At 40.0% G+C, this 14,653-nt stretch overlaps 1 protein-coding gene across 6 annotated transcripts in view; it reads left to right on the top strand.

The window, feature by feature from the left end:
• Positions 1-356: 356 nt before the first annotated feature.
• fam13a (family with sequence similarity 13 member A) overlaps positions 357-14,653 on the top strand; it is a 47,387-nt gene continuing 33,090 nt past the window's right edge. For 5 of the 6 annotated variants that reach the window (XM_018661563.2, XM_018661566.2, XM_018661565.2 and 2 more), the window contains exons 1-5: positions 357-526; positions 4,508-4,703; positions 7,100-7,309; positions 9,214-9,391; positions 12,479-12,626. In XM_018661563.2, coding sequence (XP_018517079.1) covers positions 500-526; positions 4,508-4,703; positions 7,100-7,309; positions 9,214-9,391; positions 12,479-12,626 — 759 coding nt within the window. In that variant the 5' untranslated portion in view covers positions 357-499. The remainder of the gene's footprint in view (positions 527-4,507; positions 4,704-7,099; positions 7,310-9,213; positions 9,392-12,478; positions 12,627-14,653) is intronic. The other variant, XM_051070572.1, reaches the window with a different exon arrangement.

Genomic DNA, 14,653 nt, shown 5'->3' on the forward strand with positions numbered 1-14,653 from the left:
TATTTTAGTTTATAGTGCAGTTACATGAGTTAGTTTCTCCTCAACCTTCCTGTTCTCTGTACAAGCTCCCTCCTCCTTTCCTCCCTCATTTGCAGGCAGATGATTCCTGCAGGCACAGATTTAAAGTTTTGGATTTTAACCCCTTGATCACATGACCGGGCAACTCAACCAATGGGAGAGCTCGGCTCAGATTTCAGCCGAGGAGGAGAGAGGGGAATAAAGAGGGAGGAAGAGAAAGAGACAGGCTCTAATCTGTCTCCATGGGCTGGACAGCAAACAGCCTGCCGGTACTGACAGCACTTCTTCACTCTCTCTCCCAGCCTGGATTATCTGTGTTGTGTTTTTGGAGCATTCAGATGGCATATTTTAAGGTGAAAGGGATTCCCACTACTGGGAAGAATCCAAAAGTGTGTCCTGGCACAGAGTGAGGAGAGGAGGAGGGAAGACAGCAGTATTTTTCCCTCATCTTTGCCTCTGCAGGCGTTTCTTCTGTGGGAAAATGGGGGCAGGAGCTCTGACCATCTGTGTGAGTAGAAGCTTCAAAGACTTCCCATTCAACCTGTGATTAAGGGCTAAAGAATGCATAACGTGGACTGTGCTGTTCAGTGCCAGTCTGAACACTGCTTTGTGATGGTGTGGGTGTTGGACTGTTTTTAAAATGTCAAGGAGGGACAAATCTCTTCTCCCTGCAGCACAACTAACTCCCCCTCCCTAATTTAAAGTAACTTTTCTCAACAAGTACATAACTTCTGGTATCGCAATGAATATGTAGATAGAGAAAGCAACACTACAAGAGAAACAACAGGGACAAAAACCCTCTGTAAGTTTCAGCGTTTCCTGTCCATACCTGTCATTTTTTCCAAGCATTCAGCTTCAGTGATTCAGCACCTGAATGAGCTCACTTTCCACAGAATCACACACAGTGTTAGACTGCTTTAACTTACAAATGTTTCAAACCTCCATGTCTCTGGGAGTAGTTTCTGTGAGCTGAGCAGCTGTTGCTTCTGCTGCCTGTGGAGCTTTTGCTACCAGTTGCTTCAATGGCCACCCACAGAGGGAGAGAGGCAGGGGAGGAGGAGGGTGAGGGGGGTGAGGGTAAGGAGAGGAGGGCACATGCTTGGGCTTGCTATTCCCTTCATGAGCGAGTTAAAGACACAGGTTAAAGACACAACAAAAAAAAGTTATTTTCCCACTTAAACGCCAAAATGTTTGAGAGAAGCTTCTCAATCTGACACTTGAAAAAACACTTTGTGTAAAACACCTCTTAAGGGCAGAAAGCAGCTTTCCAGCCAGTCATTAGCTTCCAGAGTCTCTCAATTGTCCCGCGACAATAGGTTTCTTCTTCACTGTCAGAAGTTGTAGTGTGAAAACATTTTAAGAATGGGGGAGGGGAGAGGGGCACGAGGATTATTAGGCTAATCACAGCAGACTGTCCTAGTAAACAATAGAGGCAAATGGATTCTGTCAGTGTGTGTTTCCCTATATTCTTGGCTGCTTTGGTTCCCACTGGCTCTAATGCTGTGTTTGGCAGCAGTTTGAATGTGAAAAACTTTATGAAAACCTTGCAACTGACAGAAAATACCTTTAAGTTTACATGTGTACAACTCAGTTTCAGTTTGCAGGTGCAGACAGAGATTACATTTAGTGTCTGTAAATAAATCCTCTGAGATTTAATTTCTTCTTCTCTAATTTCCTTAAAATGCAGTTCACATGCTTACTGAATGCAAGTCACCATCTTTCATGTTAAATTGCTGTTCCTGTCATCCAGGAATCATTCTCATCTGTAATTTAAGGTTTTCTATGAGTGTTGTGGTTTGCTTTCTTACCACACACATTGAGTTTTTGTGAGTTTCTCTTATATTGTGTTGTGGATGCTTCTTGGATTATTGATATATTTATTGCCATCTTCATAATTAATGCTTTCTATTGATATTGAGTCTTTTGTTGTTGTCCAATCTGTTGAGTTTGTTAACAAAAAATTTAAAGGTGAATTTTACCGTAAGTCTTTGTGTGTTCGTAAGTCATCAGTGTATACAGATGGAGAAAACCTGTGTGAGGTTACACCTGTGAAGATATGTCTGGTTTTGTGTCAAGCTCAAAACCAAGTGTGTGTGTGCATGTGTGTGTGTGTGTGTGTGTGTGTGTGTGTGTGTGTGTGTGTGTGATGGTAAAGACAGGGGACATATGTTCAGTAAGGCCTATCACAGTCAAACTGAGCTCAGACCAGCTTAACTCTTTAACACCTGCAGCAGTAGTACTCATCCCTTTGGAGCCAGTTTGCTGCTTAAACTATGACTTGTTAACATTATCATATAAATGAATATATATAACACACTGTTATACCTGTACAATATACAACAAACTGTGTGATGTGGAACTCTGAAGTAAAATACTGATCGATTGAGAAATGCAGTTAGCTTAAAAAGCTTTTTGAAAAACTCTATGACCATCATTAAAGAGACATCAGACTTTGAAGGATAATTTCTCTTCTACAGCTGAACAATCATAAAAATCTGAACTTCTTGTGCTCTCCTTGCGTTACTACAATTATGGCTTAAAAGAAAAACAAACTCCTATCCAAACCTTTTATTTGTACTGACTGTGAACATCTCCTCACACCTGAGGACCTCAGCCAGTCTATCTCATCACAGTGTGTCAGTGCTGTTCGGCCCGTTAAGTGCTCCTGCTCCTCAGGAGCCATCAAAGCACGAAGCTGTCAGAACGAAAAATTCAAGTGTACTTAATTACATTTCACATCCACCAGGAAGGTGCAACTGGCATACTTTAATGCACTTGTCGGAGACGAGTGGATGACTGAGCACCATTAACACCTACCTCAGCAAAAGCTTCTCAGATGCTCATCTGAGTGTGGATGCATGTGGTATTAGAGCATCTGCCACAGTGAAGCTCTCGTCTCTTTAGCCATCTTAGCGCCATCTGTGAGGTGGGTTTTTAATTAGCTCATCTGAGTGTGGCACATGCTTGTACCCATTCTGTCTAAACAATTGGCCACAAAGGGAATAAACTCAAAAGTACCTCCTCCTCACCACCCGCTTCTACCCTCCTAACACAGTAAAGCAACTGTGTCACAGCGGACCTCATTGTGACCAGATCATAGCCGGGGCCTTTCATTTCACTGTGTGGGTCAGTTCACTCATTTGAAGTGGTGAACTCTGGAATGACAACACGTCACATGGTGTAGTTGTAGCTATGACTACAAGAGTAAAACTTGCTCTGAATCTGAATCTCTGAAGTGCAGGAAGTATTTTCTCCTGCACCCAGAGTCTGAACGCTGCATCTGGTCTGTGTGTCCTCTCTCATAGCTGAACAGAGACAGAAATGCATCATGCTGTAGGTAAATGTTTCTGTAGGAGGAGAGTTTGTACACTGTACAGTGTTTAAACTCAGAGGAAGACAATGGCAGAGTGTGTCGTACAGTCTGTGTATCTAACTGAAGACATAAGGACATTATGTGGCTCTGTTTGCTTTAATAGTCGTTATCAGATGAGATATAATATATTTAACAGCTGGTGAATTAACACATTCAGCCTGCTGAGAGGACCAGGCTCAGCACTGGTGAAGAAACATCTACTTATCTACTCTCCTACAGTTTAGAGTTATATGTACTTAACTTCAGTACTACATAGAGTTCTACATTTAGGAGGGAAGTATTGTACTTCTCTAATGTGACAGTCGTAGTTATCAGTTACTTTGCAGTGGGGCTGCATCTGACGATTTTAATCTGCTGATTATTTTCTCGATTCATTGATTTATTGTTTGGTCTGTATAACATCCTAAATCTGTTAAAAACACCTGTTATTTTTTTCTAGATCCCAATACATTATTTAAGTATAATAACACTTTTATACTTTAATTTGACTGAGATTTTGAATGCAAGACAACAGAGTATTTTTAAGTTATAGTGTCACTACTTTCCAACTGAACTATCTGAATAATTTTCCCAGCAATGGAGTCTATTTACTCACTTTACTCTCAGTTCATACAGAAGCTTGACAGACGTTTCCTCTGAGAGCTCTGCGCTAAAACTTTCTCATCTTCCATCTTTCATGTTCAAATGTAAACACATGGACTGATGATCTTCTCAGCACCCATTCAAATTAATATCTGAAGTTGTTAGTAACAGCTGGCCGTCACCTCCCTTGAACATATACGTGTGTTTGTCTACGTATGTGTCTATTTGTGTAGGTGTGAGTGTCACTCTGGTGATGCCTTTAACCAAAGGTGTTGCGTGGTAACCTGATATTTGTCATAGCAACACACGCACGGCCAGCCCTCCCCTTCCTCGTCCTCCCAGCTCTCCTGCACACACTGTACTTGTAAGAGTATGACAGTGTGACTTCGGGAGGTGACACCTCAAGCATCACCTCCACACACATGCACACACCTGGTAGTCTATGGAGCAGGATGAGCCTCCCTCCTCCAGGATAGTTGTGGTGGCTTTAGTGCTGTAGTCTCTGACTGCTGCTCTCTGCTCTGCTCCCTGCAGCATAACAAGACAGCGGTGCAGGTTAAAGAAGACATGAAGAAGATGGTCCAGATACCCATACTGAGACCCAGGACAGTAGCAGCCAAGCACACCAAGCTGTTTGGAGCTTCCCTGTTTGAGTTGAGAGAGAAAGGCATGGTGGAGGATGGTGTGCCTCTCGTGGTGAGGAGGATGGTGGAGCATCTCCGAAAACATGGTGAGAAAAATCAAGTTTTCTTTTTTTTTTAATGAGTTTTTCATTTTTTGTTGGTTTGTTTTTCTTCAGTTCTATCAGCTGAAGAACTAGTGATGGTTTAAACCTATAAAATCCCACATTTACACAGGAACACGATTCAACTGATAAATGACCATATGGTTTGTTGTGTTATTATATGATTTGGTTTGAGTAAATTCACAGTTATATGACAAAGACATCACCATCATCACAAACATTCAGCATCTGTTTTACTTTGTGAAGGAATTACAGTTAAAGCACCATACCTATGGTTTTGTAAGTTTTAACCCATTCACTGTAAATGATGCATTGTTTACATCAAATCATGTTTTCATTAATGTATTTTTCTGTACAGTATGATATAATAGGAACTTGTATGACCTGAGTAATCCATCACAGTGAGTGTCAGGTCTGCACTTTGTGTTGTTGTTGTGTGTCAGCTCAGTCTGCCTCCAAAACAATGATGTAGTTTAAACAAAAAGCAGACTTGTTGTTTAGTCTGATGGATTACACAACTCCAGTAGTTTTCAAGATACTGTTCATTGATTTTCATACTCTACAGAAATTAATGAAAGCCAGTTGGTGACTGGAGCAGTAGCAACACATCTAAACCTGCAGAGCATACATTTAACACGGTTAACACAAATGTAAGGTGCACCTTTTATTTAAAGAGCTAAGACTTGGAAACACACAGTTATGACCTACTTTATTCTGTTGTTCTCATGTTTGATCACTAGATGTCAGTACAACAGAATAAAACTCCCTCATGGTTCTTTAATAGTCCGCAGGCTGTGATAATAGTGACTGATGTCCCTAAAACTGCGACCATAGCCAACTGTGTGCTTGAGGACTTCCATAACAGTTAGAAAGCAATAAAACATTAAGCCCTCAGGAGATTAATTCGATTTTAAATGATAATGATAAACATTTCTAAAGTAACGATTATTTTCAGAAACATTGTCCCTGTTGCTCTTTTTTAATCCAGAACAAACTGTCGGCTCTTTTCACATGAGACTGTGGTGAAAGTAACGCTGGTTTAATATGGCTGCTCACAGGTCAGAGGATTAATCAGCCGTTATCATAACCGTTAAATAACAAACGTTTAAAAACGGACCGAGATACAAAGATTTGAAAAAAGGGGTAAATAAATCCAAATGTAATGATATAAAAGAGCTGATACCTCGACAGTTTAATGAGAAACTAGCTTAACTTCTTGTGATTTGAAGTAACCGAGCATTTAAACATGGCTCTATGGTGACACTTAGTGGCTGCAGTTGAAACTTACAACAACAGCGGTAACTCATCTAGAAAACAAACTAAATTTTAACTGACATCTGAGTCTCACACTTCGTCATTACTGCAGGTAAGATTACAGAACAACATGTTCTTCCATATACAACGCTTCAAATGTTTACACCACTAACTAACGACAGCACTTCACCAACTTCACTATTAAAACGTTGTTAAAAACGTTTTAACCATTAGCATGACTTCTGTTGAGATCGTCTTCAGCCAACGTTAGCAAGAAAAGGCACAATGAAGGAGATACCTGACTGTAAAAACGTTAGTGGCTAATATTAGCTAACATTAACTACATCATAAAGCTACACACGGATGTCCGAGGCCTGAGGCTTGAGTCCAAGACCTGAGTCCAGGAGAAATCACATTACTGAAAATCAAATGGTTCTGTCATTGTTGGGTCCACTGATGCTGAAAAAGCCTGACACTTTGTCTTAAAGAGTCAGAATAGAAGCAGTGTTAAAATCTAAATGAGATATTGATATACTGTGTTCCAATGGTTCAGCTTAATGGGTAGATTAAAAATCTTAAGTCTTAAATCATAAGCTTTTGGGCAGAAAAAAATAGGCAAATCGAAGATATTACCATGAGCTGTAAAAAACAAAAACAAAAAACAACAACAAAAAAACATGTATGCCGTCATTAGACTATATTTTGACATTTTATGGACTTAACAATCTTTTGTTCGCCGCCGTTTAAGATTTGGCTTGATGGATGTGAGAGGACAGGTCACAGGGTCACTAGTGGACCATCATGAAACTCTAAGGCATCAGAAAAGTCACTACAAATCATCCTCTTTAGACACTAAATATCCACATCTTATTTAATGGAAATCTTTCCAGCAAGTTTGATTGCAGATTTATTCAGATACTGTCCAAGTATAAGTCTCCTATGGAGACAGAGATGATCCAACCAAACTTTAGATCTAGAATAAATGTACTCTACAGCCTCCACTTTTAAAGGCCCAGCTTGCTTGTGTTTCAAGTAAGATATCTAATTGAATAATTGATAGATAGTCTGGATCTTAATCGCGCATGGGTTAACTGTAACTACACAGTGCCTGTTTTACTTTCTTCCAGCCTTACATCAGGAGGGTCTATTCAGAGTAAATGGCAATGTCCGGGCTGTGGAGATCCTGAAACAAAGGCTGGAGGGTGGAGAGGACGTGGACCTTCAGTCTGAATCTGACACATGTACGGTTGCCAGTTTACTTAAACAGTATCTCAGGGACCTTCCAGAGGGTCTGGTGGACTCACCAGTCCAACAGGCACTGATACAGCACTATCAAGGTACGAGAACATTTCTGTTCGTCAGCACACAATTTCCACTTGATGAGCTTATTTTGAACAGTTGTTTCTGGAGTTATCTTACCCACTCAGTTTTTACAGCCATCATGGGATTTCTATCCTTAGCAACTTCCTAAATCCACAATGTAATATTAATGCCCTCACAAGAATAGTGAATATCTGGGTCATGACTGTGATTTGATGATAAGCAAAGCTATCTTTAGGTGGTGAAATTTACTACTAGCACTGCAGTCATCTGCAGCAGGCAGTCTGTGAGAGAGTCTGTGTGGAGGAGTGATGGACCTCATATTCCTGTCAGTAATCTTGGAGGTCATAAAAGGTAAAGTGAGTCATTTGGCAGGTGAACTGTCTTTGCTCAGTCTCCTCCATCACAGGGTTTAATCTGGGTAATGGCAGAGGAGTGGACGTTTTGGCTGCAGTATTCCTTTTGCCCTCATACACCATATGAATATGAGCTTATTTTTCAGGGCCTGTTGCCAAAGGCTGAATTTGAGAACTGCTCTTTGGTGCAGGACTTGGCCATAACTACCGAATAAAATCATCATTGTATACTCTATAAATGACTTTGGCCTCCTTGCTAAATTAAAAACTGTTGAATGGATGGATTGGTAGCTTAATGTGGGGATTGATCAGCAGTAAGACACATGAAAATTCTCATAGATATCTCATAGATTCTCATAGATCTCAAGCATATTTGTACATGTGAAGGTCAAGTTCCATTTTATTTGTCCCTATTGGGAAATTAGTGACCTGAATCAAATTGGTGAAAACCGTTGTTCTTCATACCTTCATATTATGAGGTTTGAAACTGCTACTAACTATACCTAGGTCATATTGTGTAGTGATTCATTTATCATTTGGTGGACAGATTTAATTCTTAGATGATTGTGAGAATTGATTGTTGATTTTCAGTAGTTTATCCAGGATAAATGCCAAACATGTTGTTTATGTCTTTGGGAATGTGAGGAATTTCATCATTTCTCAGTTTAATATCATCATAAGATGTAAATAAGATGAGAAGTACCTGTGAGGGTTCCTGCTCACTTTGAGCTCTGTGGAGTTGTGATGGAGGTTGTTTGTTAGTTAGAGTTGTTAGTTTATGTCCTTATTGATTAACCAGTTAATTGAGATAATGGAATGACACTGCAGTGATTATCCTTTTGCTGGTGGGTGGTGTACTGCCCACAGCTTCCAGGAAAACTTCATTAACTGACAGATTTCTTGCAGTGGTTGAAGCTGTTGAGGCAAAGTAATATTCTCACATGTTCAGTTCAGAGTTTCCAAAGTCACACATGCAGCCGTGAACTTTACACACTCGTGCACACACACATACAGGCACAGTCTGAACTTTACTTAGGGGCAACAATAGCAGCTGTGAGTGCTTTAAGCCATTATCCCCCCACCCTCTCACCCCTCCCACCCCTCACACACACCCACGTACATGCACACACTCATGTAGATGCACGCACTCACAACGTTTGCGTCACTCACTCATTCAGGATCAGTAGCCATATCCGTTTATCCAACTCTGACCCAATTATGTATCCTGAGTAATAGCATCAACATATTTTCAGGATCTTTGCTCTAATGCTCACGTATTACTAGTCACCACAACTGGAGATTAGATATCACAGAGGATGGAGCGGTCACTGCCTGCTGGAGACTTGCTACAAAACTATTTACTAAACTTAGGATTTGAACATTATTCACTGAAAGTCTGTTTGTGTTTTGCATATTGTGAATGGCTCCAAAGGAAATCTGTTCAATCATGTCAGTAATCATATGTTTGAGAGTGAAAATAAAGTTTCAGTTTTTCTGAATGTGAACCAGCAGTGACCACCGTCCTGACACCTGACCTGCTTTGACGTCTTGTTGTTTGTTTGCAGAATGTGGCGATGATGGCTCGTGGTCAGATATGAGAGACCTGATCCAGCAGCTTCCAGATGTTCACCACAGCCTCCTCCGCTACCTCTGCCACTTCCTCACCCTCGTGGAGTGCAACCACAAAGACAACCGCATGACGGCCCTCAACCTCGCCACTGTGTTTGGACCCAGTGTCTTCCAGTGAGTTTAAGATTTTGATGTGGCTACACGCAGTAAAGCATTCAAAATAAATACCAAGTGACCAACGTCACTACCACATCAGCTTTCTCTTCTCTCCTTTTATCCATCATGTACAGCTCTGTGTGAAAGCTTCAGGCCCTTTAGATCCTTATCTATCACAGAGTACCGTTAATGAGAGGTCTGATTGGTCCCAGATTCATTCTGCAGCACGTCAGTGACCACAAACATCCAGCCACAGTCATTAAAAATATCTTCATATATCAGTAACATGGCCCCACAGAGCCCTGATCTCAACATCATGGAGTCTGTCTGGGATTACAAGATGCTGAGAACAACCTCTGCCAAAACAAACTGTACTAGGGACAATGGGTACTCTGTTTACTGCACTTTGTAAGATGTTAATTGGTAAATAAGAATTATTCATGACATTATTTTTGAAAGCATCCTCACTCCCTTTTAGTGCTTCAAACTTTTGCCACAGTACTGTAAAAGGAGTCAATTTTGAGTGACACTTAAAAGCCTTTCAACCTGCACAGTTGCAACAAGCTGTAAACACAACACTATATTGTCATATTGTCACCTGTTTAGTTTATGTGGTGAATTTGTGGTGAATTTTAGCAAATAGTTGCCTGTTAACACATCCAGCAAATAGGGAGCGACATTATCGCTCATTTGAAGTTGTGTTTCTGGCAATGTGACAAATTCAAGCCCAACATTCACCCTCCTTTCACAGCTCTGTTTCTGTCTGTACTGACTATGAGAGAAAAAATATAGACCTTAAGCAGCTAAATGTTCCACTGTGTTCACCAGCTAGCTGCTAACCATGTCTGTCCTCCATTTGGTGCTGAGGAGGAAGTAAACAACTTTTTCTGCTGCAAAAACTAGATGGATGAGAGTGAACCAGAGCAGTAAAGTTGTAGGCTGGAAAACCAAATCAAGAGCTGACTGTAGAGTCAGGTGATTATTCTCTGTAAAGGACACCTCTCACATTAAACGCAGCCATTTGATCCATTGTTAATATAAAATATTCATTAGTGCAGTGTAAGGATGGCTGTGAATTCTCAAAGTGTTAGACTGCAGTATGTGATGAAGCAACAACAGTAATGGCCTTAATAAAAACAGTAAGAAATCTATTGTAACTTGAGTCCAGTGAGTATTTTAACATTTAAATGGTGTCTGTATCACAAGGTGTACATGTATCATCATATCAGATCTAAATTCCACTCACTGGCTTAAGAGTAAAACGAATGTGTCTGTCTGACATTGCTTATAATGATTCATGGTCATAGGAGGTCACCTGACTAAACTAAACCTAACTACATTTATTCATCACGTGTCTCAGTCATGGCTCCAGCCCCCCATCATGTAGATCATGAATGAAGAATGAATCAGTGAATGAACAGAATGAATCAATGAATGTCTCAGTCTTTTATTCAGGCCTACTTCACTGTCTTCATTTCCTTGAAGAACATTACTGACATTTCTGAGGGTTTTGGAAAGTGTGGAGTCTTGACCTTTGTAAAATATGTTTGTTGCAGTGTTTGAATAACAGAGTGAGATGGCTTGGCTCAGACAGTCATGACAACTGATGCTCAGGGATTCAATCATCCTCCCACTATTTCTGTGTAGTGAGTCAGATATTAAACATTGGTTTCATATGCCAGAGCAGAAGGATGGCTATGATGATTCCACTCTGATAACACACAGTACATATTGAATAAAATAACATCAGACAGGACTTTTTTACCCCTTTTTTTTAACCTTAAACAGAAGAGAGGTTTTGGTCTGTTTTTCAAAATGGAAACAGATTTTTCTGGTTAAACATCTACATACATATTCAATCAAGAAAAAATACTTAAAAATACAAATGAATCTGAAAGTATTGAAATTAAAGGATAGAGTACATATTGAGATCATGGCTGCCCGTGTACTTCAGTCAAAATGTCCAGCAGGTGGAGCTGTAGCTAAAATCATAATGTTTTCCAGTGCAGAATGTCTGTATTCCTAAAAATCCAGAGCTTTATTGTCAACTAATAAACCTCTTTAAATTAGTCAGTCACCTGTGTTTAAACTGCTCTGCTGCTGTTAGACAGTTTTAGACAGAGCTCAGTGAAAACTGTTTTCCTCTGTGGTTCAGAAACGACCTGATCTACAGTTTGCTCTGAAGTCAGATGTTTTACTCTTCATAGTCATGTGACATTATATTAATCAAAGGTCACAATCTGTAGGTTCAGACCATTTAACTGAACAATTTTGAAGTAAACGTGACATAGAGAAAACAGTCTGACCTGAGTGTATTTTCAGATATTACTCTGATGTTCATAAATAAATGATGTAGTCATTGTGCCTCCCTGCAGCTGCTGAGCTCAGTATCTGTTGTTCAGTTCTGCCTGTTGATGATGGGATCACTGTTACTGTTCATACACCTCCTGACATAAAGCTGCACTGTTCTCTTGACCACTGACTGCTGGGCAATCCAGTAATAAACTGGGATGTTCTGGAGCCTGCATAGAAAATAGATCACATTTCACTGGAGAGTACACTGTAATGGGATCCTGTTTCATATGTACAACCTGTTTGCCACATCACAGCCTGTACTGTGAATGTGTGTGTGTGTGTTGATGTTATATAATTAGTTGTACAGTTAGACTTTCAGTCCAGTGTTCATCTCAAACAGCTGCTCCGTAACAACTCAGTATCAGCAGATATTATACTCACAGGGCAGCTGAACTCTGCTCAGGCCGACTAACTCATATAATAATAATAATAATTATTATTATAAGATTTTATTTATATAGCACTATCAGGTAACAAACAGTAAATGTAAAAGAATCAAAAATGTAATTTAAAAAACATTATAAAAATGTGTCTTAAGAAGTAAAATAAGATGCAGAACTGATTCTAGAGGTCTAATCTCCTCTGGCAGATTATTACTGAAAACTATCTTTATATTTCTGAACCTAAATCACTGTTGAACTGTCTTTGTTTGATGCAGCAGAACACAGAATATATTGAAATATACTGAGATTGATATTCAGCCAACATTAAAGCCTCATTAAAATCTGTTTTTGTCTCTGTCTTTTCCAGTGTGGCTCCTGGTTTCGAAGCGTTGAAGGAACAAAACATCTGTAACAAGATCATGGTCAAACTCATCCAGAACTACAACAGCATATTTGAGACCAACAGAGAGAAAGAAGGCTGCACAGATGAACTGTCGACCCTTATCATTGTCAAGGTGTTGTATACTCATCAGAGCTCCAGGTGCTGATGTTTATATGGAACAGATCTGTGCTGGTGGTTATGTAGACAGCTACACTGACTGTGAGTTCATCCTCTCTGACCTCTGACCATTGACCTTTGCCTGTCCACTTGAGAGAGAGATGGTTCTTAGATACAGGCTAACATGATGTCAAGCCAGAACTGATTCAGGTATTGATTTTATATCACAGCCTCTCAGGAATGGTTCCTCCACAGGTGGCTCCAGTTGTTGATTTATATTTTCTGCTTTGATGGCTGACGTCTTTATTGATCTGCTGGTTTGTCTGGTCTGCTGCTTTTCCTGGACGCATTTGTGTAGCTGCAAAAAAACAAACCAGGCACAACACAACAAAGCATCCATCTGAAAGTAATTTCAGTCATACAATATTGATACAATACAATACTGATACAATTTCACATGTTTAATGCTTGCAATGATTTATACCATCTTTAAAATTGTAGATTTTATCTCTCAACATGAGGGTCTGAATCCTGTAAAAATAACAAAAATGTCTGTTTCCACAACATAAACTTTTATTTCTATTCTATTTCTATTTTCATTTATTTCTCACATGGCCCAGTGTGTTTTGAAATGGTTCATTTCGTGTAAGAAGCAGAGTTTTCTCAGGCTATAAAGGAACACTTAATCCTTAAATACTGGATACCAACTCTGCACACTGCCAAGGAAACAAAAACTTTATTTATGTGTTTGTTGATCTAAAACTAGTCAAAATTACATAAGTCTATAAATTAATGTCATTAGCCAGTAAACTCCCCCCAGAATTTTCTAGAACTCTCGATTTTGCAGAAAAAAAAAATACCAAAAACATGCCATGTGTGTCCTTGATAGTTGCTGTGTGTAAAAGTTTCAAATTCATATTTCGCCCAGAGAGCCCTGAACATAAGGAAAAAAAAGGCAAACTGGACACAGAAAGGACTGAGAAGCAAAGCTGTGCTCCTTATACTGTGGCACACTAACATCTCAGTTAGCATGACACATTCGTCATTCGTCTGGGAATGACTTTGTTCAAAGTAGAATAAGAAAATGTAGCTTAAAATCACAGTAAATTGAAGTTTTCTCTAGTTAAGAAGGTGAAATCTCAGGAATGTTTTCTGCTGCAGCAGCTGCTGAGTATGTTTTCAGCTACATGAGAGGAATGGCAAAACCTTGTCTGAATTTCCACTTTTGGAAAGACGCCCCTCGCCACCGTCTACAGTCAGCGTCTTGATTGTTGATTGATGACGGTGTCATTGGCTTAAAACGTGACATGGGCCATCTGACGCCACAGTGGGGTGACGGGGCAACGATTGAGGCATTCAGCTCCCCGTGTGTTTGACCTCTGACCTCTCACCGGGTACCTCTCCTACCATTTTTAACATCATCAAACATAGTGTCTAGTTCCCCTGTGACACTGTGCTTACCGGGCAAAAAAACAAAACAAAACTACTAAAGAGGGTCATTATTTTAGAAATTAAGTGATCACCATGAAACCCAAATGTGAAATTAAATCTGGAAACACTTGAATAACACTTGAATAACACACTGGGGCGGCTGTGGTTCGATTCCCGGCTCCTCCAGTCCGCGTGCCGAAGTATCCTTGGGCAAGATACTGAACCCCAAATTGCCTCCGATGTGTTAATGTGTGTGCATGTGTTAGAAAGCACTTATATATAGAACAAGTGCTGTATGAATGTGTGTGAATGGGGTGAATGTGATCTGTAGTGTGAAGTGCTTTGAGTGGTCGAAAAGACTAGAAAAGCGCTATATAAGTACAGTCCATTTACCATTTTTTTTCTTGTGATAACATTTCACAAACTGTGTGTGCTGTGTTGTGAATGCCTGTTAAGGGCTCTGCCACATGAGACCTCGCTGACCTACGAGAAACCCCTCAGTCAGATATGATCGTCTTACATACAAACATGCACACGTACACAAAAACACTAACACATAGGCACAGACACACTCAGCCTGTGTACAGGCCTCTTGCCTCCTGACCTTCCTCT

Source organism: Lates calcarifer, linkage group LG5 (genome assembly GCF_001640805.2).
Source record: "Lates calcarifer isolate ASB-BC8 linkage group LG5, TLL_Latcal_v3, whole genome shotgun sequence".
In the NCBI taxonomy this organism is placed as follows: domain Eukaryota; kingdom Metazoa; phylum Chordata; class Actinopteri; family Centropomidae; genus Lates; species Lates calcarifer.